Genomic DNA, 18037 nt, shown 5'->3' with positions numbered 1-18037 from the left:
ACATCACATCTTTGTTCAGCGCAGGACTCGCGTAAATCACTGTGGCGTGGGTAATGTAGCGAGCGACCCACTTAACGAGAACGCGCGTGGCTTCGCTGGCGAGTAGCGACAGCCTCGTGTGGACTGGTCGCTGTGGCCAGTACCGGATTTCAGTCCAGTACGAGCTGCTCTTTTCGCAAATCCTGAATAGGCTACGGGAAAGTACCACCGCCGGGTACACTATCACTGCCATCACCATCCTGAAAGGCAGCTGCCCAACAGTGAAAGGACTGCTATTCTAATCCGCGATTATTCGAAAATGGGATTGAAGTAGTGTGTTCTTACATCTCCATTCGTGTATTTGCATGCAATTCGTCCATTCAGAAAAGAAACAATAACAATCTTTTCAGTGTATATAGGTTTGTTTTTATTGGAACTCACGTTGCCACTTTATAATATGACATCAAAGGACGATAAACATTATGTAACGTACAGAGGAAACAAACATATTTTGATATAACTTTCGTCGTATACCACAGTGTATTTTATACGTCTTACAGTAGAGTGCATATCTTTAGACAATCCACGTAGAATGGACTCGGAGTAGCGCTATAAATTGTGTCAAGTATTAATGCAGTGAGATTTAGTTGTAAGTCTAATATTTACGCAAGGCACATGCTCTCACAGTATAAACACCGCTGCAGTAGTACAAATCACCGTCTTTATCTGTCTTTTGGCCAATGGCCAAGACACCTGATATTTGGATTTTGAAACAGGTAAAATCCATTAATGATGCTTTGCTAATAATAAATTGTGTGTGTATACACGCGCGCGCACACGCACACGCACACATATATAGATCGCCTTGATAAATTTGGTGATAGCTCTGCGATTAGTTAAATTCTGCTGCTACGGTTCTTAATTTCATTTCATCTTAACAGCCATCATACACAGAAATATTACAAGCTTCAAACATGGTCCCTAAAATGCATTACACATTTCAATATTAATTATTAGTAGTAAAAATATAAGAGAGCAAGACTTTAAAACCTGTCACTGTAAGGTTACCCTATTTATTGTTGCACTTTTCACAAGTTAATCATATTTTCCTTTCAGTGAAATTCCTGCTGCAATGTAGCACTTCCTTCTGATGTGACAGGAACCATTTTACCCGATCGGAATACTCATATTGAATACTCTTTATTGATTGAAAATTATTGATTGTCCAACTCCACTGTATTCCCAATTTAATATTTTATAAAAATCAACTATTTTAATTTCATTTCCTTTTAATTAATCTGAAATACACAAAGGAAAGCAGCATGTGGATGTGATTATTAATACAAGAGCCAAACGATTTCTGCCCCACAATAATATACCATCCTCAACCGCCTTGTTTGAGAGAATTTGATAGGCTGCACGTCAGTAACATACTTCCTCGTCATTGTAATATTAAATGAGCAGGTTCTGGGCAGCCAGTCAGGAGAGGATGAGCAGTCAGACGTCTGCCTGGGGTTCGGTCCCATTAGTCAGTCGCTGCTGCTGCTGCTGCTGCTGCTGCTGGAGGAGGAATGCTGAGGGGGGGAAATGCATGGATTAACCCTTTAAGGTGTGAGATCACATAGGTGATTAGAATGCTCTTAAATGAACATTCTAATGCTGATGTCACAATCACTGCTGGTGACTGAAAGCAACAGTGTTCTAGAACACTGACTCAGAATTTTGAACTTTGCCATCGCTAGAGGATAATCCAATGTGAGTTAGATACCCTCTCAGAAACTAGTACTGGTGCAACAGTAAACATATTCAACAGGGAGGGACAGTGGTTAGACCAGAGGTGGAAAATCCAGTTTCAGAAAGTAAAAGTCCTCCCCTGTATTTTGCTCCAATCACCTAGATTTGCTAATTAGCCCCAGTGGGGAGAACTGATTGGTGAAATCAGCTGGCTGAGTTCATGGGAGGAAGAAACATGACGAGACTATTACTTTTTGACCCCTGGACTTTCCACTACGCATGGCACAAGTGAGTCTGCTTATCATCCCAAAACAGCCCAGATATCCCATATGAACTCCCGGCTGAGAAACTGGACAACTGATCAAATTTAGTTTTCTACATGGTTACCGTGTGCCGAACTTGTAAATACTTAGAGAAATAACCAGTACCCACCTCCCGCATTTCCCCTCACAAAGAGCACAGGACTGTTGGCATCCCTCAAGTACAATAACATAACGTATAACAAAAGCAGATCAACATTTATAACCCTGGTTCTCTCTGAGGTGTGCCAGTTCTGAAGCAATCTTACTGACAGCCGACCATAAAAATCTGCACACACTGCATATAAGAATGCACACTGCATAGATTTCCAATCGGGGCGGGGCAGGCATAATAAAGCAAACGGCTCAATAATCAATCTGTTCTGAGCATTCGTCCGAGAGGTTAACACCAAGGTGTGTGTGTGTGCATAGAGTAGTGTGTAGTGTGAGTGAGCAGGGTGCAGTGTGAGTGTGTAGTGTGAGCATGTAGTGTAAGATGTCACTCCCGGCCCACAGCACACAGCGTAGTTGTGTCTCCCTCACCTTGCCATGTTTTCCATGTTTGGGCGTTTTGTGGGCCTTCTTCCCCTTCTTCTTCCCCTTCTTGTGCATTTTGTGGCCAGCCACGGCCATGCCCGCACCCGCCACCCCGCCCGCCATGGGGTACGGGCCCGAGTGGTGCTTACCCCCGTGGGGCATGTGAGGAGAGTGGCCCCCAGGGAAGCCGGGGGCACCGGGCCCCATGGGGTACGGGCCCGAATGGTGATTACCCCCGTGGGGCATGTGAGGTGAGTGGCCCCCAGGGAAGCCGGGGGCGCCGGGCCCCATGGGGTACGGGTACTGTCCCGGGACCGGATAGGCCGTGCCCCCCGGGGGAAGGGCAGGGTTCACACCAGGGGGGTAGACAGGAATCTGCCCGGGGGGGTATGCAGGATTCGGGCCTGGGGGGCAGGCAGGCATCTGGCCGGGCGGGTAGACTGGGTTGGGCGCAGGGGGACCCGGGGGGAAGCCCATTTGAGGACCTGTAGGATAGCCCATTGGGGGACCTGTGTAGTCAAACATGTAACTTAACCAGATTAGAGATACATCAGTCCGTCATCAGAAAGTAATTTGTTCTTTACATTTTTGACTTGCTGAAGAGACTTGAGACTTGTGTGTGTGTGTGTGTGTGTGTGTGGGGGGGGGGGGGATCTATTAGCACGTAATCTGATTTCTCAACTTCATTTGTCATGAGATTCCATCGTAATTTACAACACTGTACTTTTACACTTATAATCACATTTTTAAAAATTCAATTTACAAATAATATGCATATCTACCTTGGTTAGGCCACATTGCTGGTCGTTTCCCGGTCACAAACTGGAAAACGAAGATCTATAGTGCACCTGAGCAGGAAAAACACGTGAAAATGATTTAAGATTGTAGCACCTCCACTGACGTACATTAAGAGACTAGGTCTAACAAAGCTTCTTTAAAAAAAAAAAATTACTGTTCAGCTTCAAATAAACCTATTGGCTCCGACACAAAATCGTCGCACCTACATCGGGCAGCCATCAACCAACGGTCATGGTTCCGCAAACTATCGGTCACGGCAATACTTTGTTTCCCATCTTTACTGTTTTGACATACACAAATAAGATATGAAAAAGACATTCTGCTGAATCGCATTCTAGTTATTTCACTTGTTTGTAATAAAACTAACAGCTCAAATGAGAGGACAGCGTTTTGTCCGACAAGCAACTGTTTACACAACTGCGAATGCTAACTAACGTTGCTTTGTTCACAGTTAGCCTACTTTTCGGAAAGGTGTGCGTGTATTACATTACATTTACATTACAGGCGTTTAATGTGTATGAGGAAGAATAATTTACAATAACAGCTCCCGGTTATTTTTTGGTTAGTTCATTTTTTCCCCAGTGTCTCCCAAACGAGGCCCAGAATCTCACCTTTGAAGGAATGAAGGAATTAAGTTGTATCCAGAAGGTGTGTCATGACTAGTTTTTCTTCCGCATCCAGAGCGCTCAAAATATTGACGTCATCCCATTCAGGGCGGGCCACAGAACTATGGGCTGGGCCTGCGATGAATAACAACTTCCGCCAATTGTGCGCGTGAACTGCGTATTTTCGGGGCGCTTATAAAGATATGTTCCCTGGACACGTCGTTCGGTCGGCCATGTTAAATTCATTATATAAATTCATCATATCTGCACAGTTGTTCCAGTAAGGAGCAACATATCCGTTCCCTTCTCACTGAAGTCTAAAAAGCACTCAGTGGCATCGTAAAATTAAGACGTTCGAAAGGAAAGCATTGTCTCTAATTTTATTTATTTATTTAGGTTACGACGAGTCGAACATTTTTCCTAAGAGAGGCACTGTTTTCTGAGTAAATAGTTTCCGTAGAAATGACTTCCACTAGGGGGCTGCATCTATAAATTTTCCGTAAAAAGTGCACGTACTGTTCCATTACATCACTGTCATATTGCATAACATTTCACTGGCTGTACAGCCTATAAGCATTGTTGGAATCTAATAACCAGGTCGTAACGTCTTCGTGATAAAAAAAAAAAATGGCCCAACGCCGAAAGAGAAGTAACGTAAAACCAGTCCAATGTACCAAAAAGCCAAATACAGTCTGCCGTTGTTGTAACTTGGTAGAATATTATAACTTATCATAAACATGCCCACATAATCCCCCACGCTTCCAGCAAAATAAATAGATGCTGAAATTGCTGCACTGTCACAATTGTCACAGAGAATCTTCTGTAGACTAAATGATGACTGCACCCGTTGGAATTGCTTTACATGCATTCTTTCTCTTGAAACCCGTGCTTGTTAAAAGCAGTTATGCACAGTCAGTTCGTTGTGTTTTGTCAGAAATTGTTCTTTAGTTTCCACCCAGGCTCGCCTTGGCTCATATTAAACCTCCGGAAAGCTAAATGGCGGGACACCTTAAGATCACGATTATCACGAGTCTGGAATGACCCTTAAATTAGCTTTTCAAGGCAATGCAATGAGCAAAAAGATCGAACGATATTCCCCCACTACAGATGAGTCCTTGGTCATATATTATTTGGACCATCAAACAAAAATCTGACCGCGTCTGGGCAGTTTCAACTTATTAACTGAGAATAAAAAGTATCAACTCATCAGTGCATATTTGAAGAATGAATCCACTTTGTCTTTGTACATGTACCATACATCTTATTGATGCGCTGTTTTATGAATTTTCCATGAGAAATGTTCAGAGACCACTATGCACCTTTTTTTAAACCAAGAAGTAGTTGGAAAACCCTACATTTACCGCTAGGGGGGCAGATAGGCTAATACAGGGCCTTCATCCGAGAACTATAGGCAGAGGAAGAAAATGTTACACAGACTTCATTTGAAGCATAAATCGTGAGCCACAAGTGCTATGTAGTCTGAAATGAAATTTTAAAAAGTGCACATCTAGCATCAGGCTTTCACTTATGTGGATTTCTGTCATATCCATTTTGAAAACATCAGGTGCGGTTCGCCATATAAAATATGTGTATAATTACCGAGCACGCTGTGTGCTGTCATTGACAAGGCAATAGCAGCATTCAAACGCTTACCATAATGTGATATCTTCGCTGAGATTGACAGAAGTCAACAACTTTTCCTAAACTGTTGTTTATGTCCAGTAAATGTAATGTATAGTATAATATTAAATCCATTCGTACGTGCAAGTCCAAACGTGTTAATATCCACTTTTGCCGACGTCCGTGCTCCTTATCATTTCGTGCTCGATAAACTGGGGTTTTCCAACAAACTCATTAAGTCGTCTACAGCAGCTTTGGACGTTTGGTGGAATAGTTTCTCCAAGGACGAACGTATAAGAGCACGGAGCGCAGTTTCGTTGACCACATGGCGGCAATTCAATTACAAACGCCTGTGCATGAATCCAATAAAAGCACAGGCAATTGATTGGGAAAGCTGTTTCAGAAAGTTACGAAGTGAGCAACGGTGAGCTGCGGGCTAGAATATCATGGAAAAGGTAAAGTTTATTTCGCCACAATATAAACGTTTATGGTTTTTGTATTTTGGATCCGATTGAGTATTTGTAGAGAGCCTGCATATTTGGCATCTCTGTAATTTTCCATTTTCAGGAAGGTCACCTGGAGCTGTCTTCACTTTCGAGACAGCTGTCTGATATTTTCGCTGAAGACTCAGACAATGAAAAAGATAGAACTTTTCATGGATTTTGCGACGATGAAATTAGTGATCTCGACAATGATAAGGTTGAGTATATACTTTCACATCCTTGAGCTCCGCGGGTTTCACAATATTTGTTAAGAGTAACGACCGAAGCACAGGTGACTGGGCCTCGCGTCAGTTATAAATCACGCAAAAAAACTGGTGCGCAAGTTTTGTTGTTGCTCAACGCCTTTAGCGTAGGTTATCTATTAGCATTTAATTGCACAGTTTACTCTACTGAACTAGTATTCAAAGTTGGTAGGGGTAAACCGAAAGCGACAGCAGACATTGAGGGTCCCCAGGACCAGGACTGGGGATGTATTTATTCCATGTAATTATATAATTATTGAGCAAACAACCATGGCTTCAATTTCAATTCGGCATTACACTTTGCGGTCCCTTAATGTGTGTGCGCGTGCGCTTGTTAATGCTTTTATTCTTTCCTTCAGTGCTTGGACAGTGACGACTGCTCCGAGAACTCCTCTCCAAAACAATCACCACCGCCCAGCCAGCGTTTCACGCTGAGAGTGGCCCTTCGCCCTCGAACCCGCGCCAACCAACGGGAGGAGACTAAACTGAGAGATGCTAAAAAGGAGAAGGAATCAGGAGGAGGAAATGACATTCCTCTTATCCAACCGACACTGCCATCAAACTCTGACTCTGAGAATGACTTCCCCCAATCGTTTCTGGAGAAGAGGGCATTGAACATCAAATCCAACAAAGCCATGGTGAGAGGGGAAATTAAACTTTTAAAGGCCTCAAATGTGGACCGCCCAAAGCTATATCGACTCATTTGCTGCTGAAGGTTTTTGAATGAGCCAGTGTTGTTGAGTTGTACTGTGTACTTCAGTTCCATAGACTGTACACCCTGTAGCCAGGGTCATGAGTTTATTTCCTGAGCATGACCTAGGAAACTTTTAACCTGTACTCCAGTCCTTATCCTCAAGATGTCACTGTTGGCACTGTAATTGCAGTCCTCAGTGGTGAGCAGAGGTGGACAGAGACCTAGAACAATAACCTACACCAAACCAGCCCTTTGCAGATACTTCTGGTCACATAGTGTATCTGGACACCCCTTGGTCTGGGGCTGTTTTTCATGGTTTGGGCTAGGCCCCTTCGTTCCTGTGAAGGCAATCGTTCCTCTTAATGCTATAGCATGCAATCACATTCTAGATGATTCTGTGCTTCCCCAACAGTTTGGGGAAGGCCCTTTCCTGTTTGAGAATAAGAAAGCCCCTGTGCACACGGTGAGGTTCATATAGAAATGGTTTTGTCGAGAACGGTGTGGAAGAACTTGATTGACCTGCACAGAGCCCTGAACTCAACCCCATCCAACACCTTTAGGATCAGTTGGAAAGCCAACAGCGAGCCAGGCCTAATCGCTAATTCAGTGCCTGACCTCACTAATGCTCTTCTGGCTGAATGGAAGTAAACCCCTGCTGAAATGCTCTAAGATCTAGTATAAAGCCTTTCCAGAAGAGTATCTGTTATAGTAGCAAACGGTGGACCAACTCTATATTAATGCCCATAATTTTGGATGAGATGTTGGATGTCAGGTGTCCACATACCTTTGGCCCTGTAGTGTAAGCTTGAACACCCATGTGCTTAGAATGATTGAGATGATTAACATTCAGTCCTATGATTTAGTCCTCTATTGCCCTCTTGGTGTTGGTTTATGGATGTTTACATTTTTATATATTAAAAAATTAGAAAGTCAGGAAAAACTCAAGGCCCTATCTATAGCTCTACATATAGAAATGATTTGCTTAAGATGTGCACTTTGGTGGTAATTTAGCAGTATTTTCAAAAGTGTGTTGCTTTTTTCTCAGCTGTGTCTGTGGTTAGCAGTGCTAACTGTGTTTCAGGGATTACGGTTTCACAGTTGTATTATTGGACAGCGGTGTTAACTGTGTGTTTCTGGGATTGTGGTTTCACAGTTGGCCCAGCTAATGGCCGACCTGCAGAAGATGCCTGATTCGCTACTGAAGACTCCGGGAGGCCGGCAGAAGCGTCCGAATGCTGTGAGCTCACCGCACGTCGTTAAGTATTTATCCAGTCCCCACGTCCTGCTGACTATGAGAATTCCCTCTTCTGGAACCTGTGGCGAAATTTTCTGTTTGCTTTTTTGTGGCTTAGCCTAATAAAGGAGTTGTAAGAAGTGAGTGGCTCGTTGGTAAGGGCTTGGTTCATTTAATGAGTAGCTTGTTGGTAAGGGTCTGGATCATTAATAAGCGAGTAGCTGCTGGTAACGGGCTGGCTCATTAATAGGTGAGTAGTTCATTAAGGGGCTGGCTCATTGATAGGTGGGTAAGGGGCTGGCTCATTGATAGGTGAGTAGGTCGGTAAGGGGCTGGCTCATTGATGGGTGAGTAAGGGGCTGGCTCATTGATAGGTGAGTAGGTCGGTAAGGGGCTGGCTCATTGATAGGTCGGTAAGGGGCTGGCTCATTGATAGGCGGGTAAGGGGCTGGCTCATTGATAGGCGGGTAAGGGGCTGGCTCATTGATAGGCGGGTAAGGGGCTGGCTCATTGATAGGCGGGTAAGGGGCTGGCTCATTGATAGGTGAGTAAGGGGCTGGCTCATTGATAGGTGAGTAAGGGGCTGGCTCATTGATAGGTGAGTAAGGGGCTGGCTCATTGATAGGTGAGTAAGGGGCTGGCTCATTGATAGGTGAGTAAGGGGCTGGCTCATTGATAGGTGAGTAGGTCGGTAAGGGGCTGGCTCATTGATAAGTGAGTAAGGGGCTGGCTCATTGATAGGTGAGTAAGGGGCTGGCTCATTGATAGGTGAGTAGGTCGGTAAGGGGCTGGCTCATTGATGACTTCAGCACGTTTTTTCGGTTCAGCGCGCTCCTCGGACCTCCCTGGCCCCCAGTGAAAGCCGGCGGAACCCTGAGAGGACCTCGCGAAGGCACACCCGCTCCATGGGGGGGTGTGTGGACCCCATTAAAGACGAGGAGCTGGAGATGAGCCTGGAGGAGGAACTGCTGGAGGTTGGGGGGTGGGGGTGGGGTGGGCCTAGACACTCAAATCTGGACCTCAAATCCAGCCCTGGAAAACCAGAAGTCTTTTGACCTCAAGGGCCATGATTTGAGTAATGGTGATCTAAAGAGTGGAAGTGGTTAAGATTTGTATTTGAGTCCAGGCTGTGTGATCTGTGAGATGCGTGTGATCTGAGATGCACGTGATCTGTGTGATCTGTGAGATGCATGTGATCTGAGATGCACATGATCTGTGAGTGATCTGTGATCTGTGAGTGATATGTGAGATGCGTGTGATCTGTGAGTGTTCTGTGAGATGCACATGATCTGTGAGTGTTCTGTGAGATGCGCAAGATGTCTTTCTTCCAGGTGCGGCGGGCCCCCCGTCGCCGTGGCAGCCCGCGGCCCAATCCGAGCAGGCCCCACGTGGTGCGGCCCGTGGAGGACGTGACCCAGGAGGAGCTGGAGCTGGTGGCCGACAGCCTGGTGGGCAAAGTGTACAACAGCGCCACTGTGAGTCCCCAACGGACCCGGGGGGGTTCTGCGGATCCGGGGGGGCACAGTAAGCCCTGGGCTGGGGTTCCACTCCCTGCTTCTGCTCTTACTCATTTAACCAGCCCAGTCATTTATACCACGGATACCCAAATATGGCCCCAGAATCCAAATCCAGCCCTGGATTTTTCTCTCAGGGAATTAACCAAACTATTAGTGCTACTGATTGGTCGGACTGTTTTCACACCTGACTCCCAGGTAAAGGGAGGGTGGGAAAACCAGCAGTTGTGAGTCCCTGAGGTTAGTGATTTGAGTGGGATTCATTTATACCATCTGACATTTGATCAAGTCCAGCCCCTTTAGTCTGAAGGACTTCGGTACATTCAGACAGAACGTACCTTCTCACTTAAGCCGCTGCAGCTGTGATGTTTAAATTTCCTCGATGGCTCGGAGCTTAAGAGCCCGCTCGTCCACAGGGCTCCACGTGCCACCAGTGCCGACAGAAAACCGTGGATACCAAGACCTGTTGCCGTGACGAGGGTTGCCGAGGGATCCAGGGCCAGTTCTGCGGACCGTGCCTGAGGAACCGATACGGAGAGGACGTCCGGACCGCCCTGCTCGACCCCGTGAGATAACGATCGAACGCCGTCTCTGAAGGCAACCGTCTGATGTCAACCACGTTTGTTTCACACCTCTGTATCGACATGGAAACCACCTCTTCAGTTGCACTTTTTCCCAGAAGTAACCCTAACCCCTGGATTAGTGAATTATTTTCAGACACTAATTGTCTTTGGGGTTGGCGCTTGGCTTTGTTGGTGGACGCTCTCCCCTGGTCCTCTGTGTCCGCGCTAAAGCCTTGATGCTAAGTGTTCGTGGCTAGCAGACCCTCCACCTCTGGGTGAGATGTTTAGGGTCACACGAGGCTATAAATCGATTTGCTGATTAAGCAGGAAAACTGGCATCCATCCAAACAGCCACCTCTCGCCTTTGTTCAGTGACTTAATCACACACAAAGCATTTTGGCTACACAGCAAATCGCCACGTTTTGGAGGAAATTGTACATCGTACTCGAGAGTGAGACGCTTGCGTTACTGAAGCAGTTCAGGGTATCCTGCAGTATGTGGAAATAAGTCACTCTGGATAGCAGCAGATGCTAAATAACCAAATGTTTAGTGTCAGTGTATTAAATCTGAACCTGCTATTTACTCATTGTATCAGTCATCTCTCGAGTGTCAAGCTTGCATTCTCGAAGTATTTCAAGTGCACATTTGACACGTTTCTAGTGGCTATAGATGCGCTCCCACTGAATTGATTGGATTTCTACAGGGGTCACCAGGTCATGCATGTTCCTTAAAGCAGGGGTTTCAGACTAGTCCTGGAGGGCTGCTGTGTCTGCTGGTCACTGTGGCCCTTCGGGACTGGAGTTAAACCTGCAGACACTGCGGCCCTCCAGGACTGGAGGTTGATACCCCTGCCTTAAAGTGAAGTGCACTAAAGCTACTGGTGCCTTGTCAGTCAAGCCAAATAAGTGATCTGCCCCCACACCAGGAAAGCAACTTCTGGATACTTTCATACAGCCAGTCCTGAACAGATCAGACTGAGTGAAAAGTGACCAGTTTGTCCCTGTAAACCCCCACACTGATCTGACCAGAGGAGGATTTCCCCCCCCCCCCCCCCCAGTTTCTCCCAAGGTTTCCTCCTATATGCTGCTCCTTTCTTTTTGTACTTGCATGGCCACCCTAGCCCTACGGCTCATCCGCCGATGCGCCGTATCGATGCGTCCTGATTGGTCCGCTTGCCCTCCTCGCAGGCCTGGCGCTGCCCGCCCTGCCGCGGGATCTGCAACTGCAGCTTCTGCCGCCAGCGGGACGGCCGCTGCCCGACGGGGATCCTGTTCCCGCTGGCACAGTACCACGGCTTCTCCGACGTCCACTCCTACCTCAGCAGGTGCGGTTAGAGATGTGATATGTCCACTCCTACCTCAGCAGGTGCGGTTAGGGGCGCGATATGTCCACTCCTACCTCAGCAGGTGCGGTTAGGGGCGCGATATGTCCACTCCTACCTCAGCAGGTGCTGTTAGAGATGTGATATGTCCACTCCTACCTCAGCAGGTGTGGTTAGAGATGCGATATGTCCACTCCTACCTCAGCAGGTGCGGTTAGTGATGCGATATGTCCACTCCTACCTCAGCAGGTGTGGTTAGAGATGCGATATGTCCACTCCTACCTCAGCAGGTGTGGTTAGAGATGCGATATGTCCACTCCTACCTCAGCAGGTGCGGTTAGAGATGTGATATGTCCACTCCTACCTCAGCAGGTGCTGTTAGAGGCGTTGATTGGGCAGGGAGGGGTTTTGGGGAGGGGGTTTGATACTGAGTGAGGCGTTTGATTCGGTGGGGAGGGGGGTTGATGCTGAGAGGCATTTGATTGGGCAGGGAGGGTTTTAGGGCATTTGATTGGGCAGAGAGGGGGTTTGGGGGGGGGGTTTGATTCTGAGAGAGGCGTTTGATTGGGCACAGAGGGGGTTTGGGGGGGTTGATGCTGAGATGTTTGGCCAGGGAGGGTTTTTGGGGGTGGGGGGGATATGAGTAAGAATCTGCCTGCTGCTCATGTTTGTAATGTTTACTTCAGTTTTATTTATTATCCTCTGCTGAATTTCCTCAACAGTCTTCGTCAAAAACTGAAAACTGAAGATGAGGACGAGTAACTGAAGCTGAAGTTATGGAGAATCTCCACTTCCCCTTTCTGACCAGCTGGTGGCACTGTTCTGTTTTTATTTTTTTGTTGTTTTTTAATACCTGCTTTCAACCCATTTAAATAAATATGACTTATTAAATATGTGCATCTTTGGTCTGACTCTTCAAAGCAAAACGTCCAGGGCTTCCACAAACCAAGTGGACAATGAATAATCAAAACTTTGACCTCTCAACACCACTGACCCCAGACCCATTAACTGGTCTGACTGCACCAGGGTCCCAGGCCTGAGGAAGTGGTGACATCTTGCTACTGCAGGTCACGTAGAAATGTCCTAATGTACACAACGGTGAAATACTTTCATTTCCCACTTCTGAGGACCCAGAACTCAGCACATAGCAATACGAAAGTAATCTGATGAAATTACAACAGATCCTTATACAATTCTGATTACTTCAGTTTCATTAGCCAAATAAATTCTAGATTACATTTTGGCAGTTCATTAGTTTGTATGTTCCTGGACAGAATGTTTTCCTTTCAATGAATAGCTGCAGTACATGCACACTTCCTGTTTGTTTTTCTGCGTAGGGGAACACGGAGTGCTTTGACGTGTGCACCTGATGCATGGACCAGTTTTGGGGTCACTGTTTGCAGTGGACTGTTGGAATCACCAGTTTTGGGGTCACTGTCTACAGTGGACTGTTGAATCACCAGTTTTGGGGTCACTGTTTGCAGTGGACTGTTGGAATCACCAGTTTTGGGGTCACTGTCTGCAGTGGACTGTTGGAATCACCAGTTTTGGGGTCACTGTTTGCAGTGGACTGTTGGAATCACCAGTTTTGGGGTCACTGTCTGCAGTGGTCTGTTGGAATCACCTGACTAATTCTGTAATAGGGGACCAGTTGTCTATTATTCAGGTGGTTTGTTGATGTGACACAATGGCTGAAAGGACGGAACACATTACATTACATTATAGGCATTTAGCAGACGCTCTTATCCAGAGCGACGTACAACAAGTGCATAGGTTCATGATGTAGAGGTGCAAAAGAAACACTAGAGTGAAGTAAGGATCGTAGTGCCAGAAGTGACCACATCGATCAGGACTCCAACCCTGTAGAGTAAGCTTGTTCAGCAAGCAAGAATCCTACCAAGTACAAACTAGCACTGGAATCACATCTAATCAACACGACGTAGATGGAATGAAGTCTTCGAGCAACCGGGTGTAACAGCACCCTCCTGGAACACTGCATGTCAACAGAGACTATTTACACACATCCAGCAAATCCAGAGGCACCAAAACAACTGGCAAAAAACAAACATTACTCACCGTCTAAAAATAAACAATGATGGAGGATCCTCTGTCAGGGGAAAACTGGACAGATGTCGTGTCGAGATTTGACATGTTTCTGGAAACCGGAAATTCTCCTACATGACGCGTGTAAGAAAGGGCTGGGATATTCCCTCTGTGGTACAGCATCCGGCACAATGCTGACTGCCACTCACAAAAGAAGCAGGAGCTGGTCGGACCAGCCGAGCGCATGTCTGCGGCGACAGAAGAGTCAACAGATGGCATAGACAATTACGCTTTGCGCGTCTGATTGGTTGCTTTGCCGGGACAATAAACCGCGTCCCATTCAGAAGCTACTCTGCCGACCGTGTGCCTCGAGGCTGCAAATCACAGCGCAGAGCCGCGTCTTGCAGACCGACTCAAACGATGCCCGCTGAGCTTCGAGGATCGCTTCAGCAGAGTAACTGCATTCTGCTCAGATAATGCAGGGCACGCACTGGAAGGCATTAAATGAACCCAAATGCACCTGACCAGTGCCTAAAGAAGTTGGATACTGTATACCACTGTGCCTTACGTTTTATTACTGGCTGTGGCAATCTTGTACAACATTGTACTCTGTACGCTGCTGCTAAGTGGCCATCTCTGTATGTCCGCAGACTTTCGCATTGGTTGGCTTTAGTATATAAATCTCTCCTTGGGCTGGCTCCTCCTTATCTGTGTACATACATGTGTCAAAACCAAAATCAATATGGCCTGCGCTCTCACGATATTCTACAGATGTTGGTCCCCAGAGTTAGAACAGAATTAGGCAAACAAGCTTTTAAATACGCTGCCCCCTCTTCCTGGAGTAAGGTACAGAACGACCTGAAATTGTCAGAACTGATTACCATGGGGGAATTTAAGTCAGTTTTAAAGGATTGTGAAAATAGTACTCTTGGTCAATGTGATTGCTCCTAAATTTTCACTGAAATCGTTTTATAAAATTGCACCTGTTTCTGCATCATAACTGGATTTTTGTCCTTGACCTTGTATTGCATATTAACTGGATACTCGTTTGTAGTGTGTGGCAGTTGTATCTGTCTGTTTGTACTGTTTGTGTTTATTGTTGTAACAATGTTTATGCTGCTCTCTTGGCCAGGTCACTCTTGAAAAAGAGATTTTAATCTCAATGAGACTTTTACCTGGTTAAATAAAGGATATATATATATATATATATATATATATATATTAAATGAACCCTTGGAAGGCTTCATGCCAGATGCAGCTTGTTTAGCGTGCAGTGCTTGCAGTCAGCCGTGACATTTGGACAGCAATTTTCCAGCGGCTGAAATTTGTGAGGGCCATCAAAAAGATTTTCAAGCAATTTGCCCCAGCAAAATGTTGCACTCAACAGCACTTCTAAGGAGTGGTCAAAAGTAGCAGATTGCAAATTATTAGCCTGCAAACAAGGCACTCACTGACAGTTCTGGAACAGAGGTGGAAAAACTGTTCCAAAAAACTGTGCAGAAGGTAAAATGATGCTGTTCTGTTTCAGAGAGATGCACCTCACACTGAACGTGTTCTTTGGCAGAGGGGATTCAGTGAACTGCCAAAGAACAACAGAGGAGACTTGCACAATTGGTTGTGATGTATAATCAGTTTAAACCTTGCATTTTCATTTGAATTAATCTGTACAGGCCCACTGATTCCATTCTCAATTACACTAATTAGTGAGATCATCTACAGGTGCGAATGGGTGAATGAGCAACTGGGAACATGTTTCTTAAACCCTTTGTCTTTTGGTTTGCGAGACCAAACACTGCTGTTGCTGTTGCTGGGGCCTGGGCACTTTCTGGAGTAATTCTTTGATGGTAAATGGTAAATGGACTGCATTTATATAGCGCTTTTATCCAAAGCACTTTACAATTGATGCCTCTCATTCGCCAGAGCAGTTAGGGGTTAGGGGTAAGGTGTCTTGCTCAAGGACACTTCGACACGCCCAGGCGGGTTGAACTGGCAACCTCCGACTGCCAGACATCGTCTTACCTCTGAGCTATGTTGATTTGGAGACATTTCTGACGTTTGAATACCTCGAGTGAACTAATGCGAGCCGATGCATGAGAGGGCATTGTGAAAGGTTTGAATCCCGCATGTGAACTAATGCGTGTCGATATGCGAGACGGCATTGTGAAGCGCGAGTGCATCTGGCGTGCCCCGCCCCAGGTGCATCGGTCACTGTTTTCCTAGTTACGCGCTGTTCCATGGCTGTTCAAAAAGGGGATCGTCTAAAAGCAATTGTGAACTTTATAGCGCAAGGGTTGGTTGTTCCGCGCCCGGTGTTCCACCCAGTTCGGGGGAAAAGTGATTTCGGTATCTCTGGTGGTAATTCGAGTGCCGCCCGCCTCGTGGGTGTACCCCTCTCACCTGCGGTCCCGGCTTTGGATGAGTGTCATCTTCCAACCGTTCGGTGTGCGGAGTGGATTTTTTCTCTCTCTGTCCACTTCAGTCTCTCCCCTTTAGAGGCCTGTGGTTGGAGGCGGAGCTTGGCGGTGGCCATGCGGCTCTCTGGGGCGCAGTCTTCAAACCCATCTTGTTTTAATTAGTATAATAAAAAATTCTTACATCGAAATTTTGAGCAACTTGTAATAAAGATCATTTTTGTATTTTCATAAATCAGGCTTCAATTGGTATTCTTCAACCTGTGTTTTGGGTATTATAGCAACACTCTTTAAATGAGTTTCTATTTGAGCAAAGCAGAATTCCCCTCTACTTAATGTTGAGTTCCTTCTACTCAAACAGAAGGTGGCGTAGTTCAGTCAGGACCTATTTTTCTAGTGGTGCAAAAGGTTTATAAGGCATTTTGATATGCTTAGCTGACACTAGGAGTCCTCTTTTCTCTCTTCCTCAGCTGGTTTGCTGAACTTCAAAGTTCAAAAATGCCTAACCATGCATGAACAAACAGTTTTCATGTAGCTGCAGTTATCCGTGAAGTTTGGTGGGGCAGAGGAAAAATTTGAGGGGCAATGCCCCCCTGCCCCCCCAATATCCAACCCTTCTAGTTGACTTATTTCACCATTATTGGCAGGTAAGCTAATTGTAGTTTTACAGTTTACTTCCTATTGCTTAGAAAAAAGTATAACAAATAAATAAATAAACGTCACCAACCAACATGGAAAAAATGTCTATGGTTCTATGCACTGAATGCAGTAGCTGACAGTGCAAGAGCATTGCTGTTGAGTATGGTTGGTGTTTATTGGCAATTGGTGTTGATTATGGCGAAGTGTCAATTCACTGACAAGTAACCTCTACTGCTGGCTTGTGGCGGGATGACTGAATTGCAGGTGACAGAAACCTTTTGATAAACTGGTGTCCCTAAGAACAATTTTCATGCTGTGCGCCACATTTTATTCCACAGGGTTGATGTCAGGACTCTAACTGGGCCACTCCAGCACTTTTATAATGTTATTCTTAAAGCGCTCCAGTGTAGCTTCTCCCTGTGGATCCACGTCCGTCTGAAAGGGTCATTTCAGACCGAAACCGGTTGTCACATTTACATCGTTGAGCAGACGCTCTCATCCTGAGGAGCACACACACCTGCTCTGACCTCCAGCAGAAGATGCATTCTCCTGCTCCTCCCCAGGGACTCTGTACCGCTCCCCCCAGGGATGCTGTTGGCTGACCCTTCTCACATGTTTTGCAAGTAAAAACTCAAGACAAATTACTGTCCATGCAAATGGGAATAAGACTGTTTTTCAGGGAAGGGCTGGGGGTGGTGTAATTTTACTGAGGTTAAGTGCATGGTATGGAAGCTCTTAGTTCAGGCACTCTCTGAAGAGACAGGTCTTCAGTTCATAGTAGAAAATGGTGAGTGGTTCTGCAGTTTTGGCAGGGGTAGGGATGGTTGCGTGGTGGTTGGTTGAGTATGGGTTGGATCCCTGTGGGGTGGAGTATGAGCTGGATCCCTGTGGTGGGTGGAGTATGGGCTGGATCCCTGTGGCAGGTTGAGTAGGGGCTGGATCCCTGTGGGGTGGAGTATGGGCTGGATCCCTGTGGGGGGTTGAGAATGGGCTGGATCCCTGTGGGAGGTTGAGTATGGGCTGGATCCCTGTGGGGGGTTGAGAATGGGCTGGATCCCTGTGGGAGGTTGAGTATGGGCTGGATCACTGTGGGGGGTTGAGTATGGGTTGGATCTCTGTGGAGGTTTGAGAATGGGCTGGATCCCTGTGGTGAGTTGAGTATGGACTAGATCCCTGTGGCTAGTTGAGTATGGACTGGATCCCTGTGGGGGTTGAATATGGGCTGTATCCCTGTGGGGGGTTGAGTATGAGTTGGATCCCTGTGGGGGGTTGAGTATGAGTTAGATCCCTGTGGGGGGTTG

At 46.2% G+C, this 18037-nt stretch overlaps 2 protein-coding genes and 1 long non-coding RNA gene across 11 annotated transcripts; 2 read left to right on the top strand and 1 right to left on the bottom strand.

Annotated features, from left to right (window-relative positions):
* Positions 1-382: 382 nt before the first annotated feature.
* On the bottom strand, positions 383-5801 carry prr13 (proline rich 13). 2 transcript variants are annotated; one of them, XM_064304401.1, is made up of 4 exons: positions 5606-5801; positions 3332-3397; positions 2556-3058; positions 383-1553 (listed from the first exon to the last, which is right to left on the bottom strand). In XM_064304401.1, the coding sequence occupies exons 2-4, from the start codon at positions 3345-3347 to the stop codon at positions 1509-1511; spliced, it is 564 nt and encodes a 187-aa protein (XP_064160471.1). In that variant the 5' UTR covers positions 3348-3397; positions 5606-5801; the 3' UTR covers positions 383-1508. The 2 variants fall into 2 exon arrangements, with proteins under 2 accessions (XP_064160471.1, XP_064160470.1); XM_064304400.1 differs by lacking the exon at positions 5606-5801 and adding an exon at positions 3959-4042.
* Positions 5802-5877: 76 nt separating this feature from the next.
* Positions 5878-12534, top strand: LOC135237323 (cell division cycle-associated protein 7-like). Of its 8 annotated transcripts, none has more exons than XM_064304379.1 (9): positions 5878-6027; positions 6140-6271; positions 6677-6955; positions 8165-8266; positions 9055-9219; positions 9577-9720; positions 10176-10325; positions 11443-11646; positions 12366-12534. In XM_064304379.1, the coding sequence occupies exons 1-9, from the start codon at positions 6019-6021 to the stop codon at positions 12387-12389; spliced, it is 1209 nt and encodes a 402-aa protein (XP_064160449.1). In that variant the 5' UTR covers positions 5878-6018; the 3' UTR covers positions 12390-12534. The 8 variants fall into 8 exon arrangements, with proteins under 8 accessions (XP_064160449.1, XP_064160451.1, XP_064160450.1 ...); XM_064304381.1 differs by having other exon boundaries at positions 5879-6027; positions 8165-8248; XM_064304380.1 differs by having other exon boundaries at positions 5879-6027; positions 9073-9219.
* Positions 12535-15719: 3185 nt separating this feature from the next.
* Positions 15720-18037, top strand: LOC135238017 (uncharacterized). The gene is made up of 3 exons (XR_010324988.1): positions 15720-15796; positions 16568-16744; positions 17075-18037. It is a non-coding gene; the product is annotated as an uncharacterized LOC135238017 (long non-coding RNA).

Source organism: Anguilla rostrata, chromosome 13 (assembly GCF_018555375.3).
Source record: "Anguilla rostrata isolate EN2019 chromosome 13, ASM1855537v3, whole genome shotgun sequence".
Taxonomy (NCBI): domain Eukaryota; kingdom Metazoa; phylum Chordata; class Actinopteri; order Anguilliformes; family Anguillidae; genus Anguilla; species Anguilla rostrata.
The sequence above is the reverse complement of the archived record's forward strand: the minus strand, read 5'-3'. Positions and strand labels throughout refer to the sequence as shown.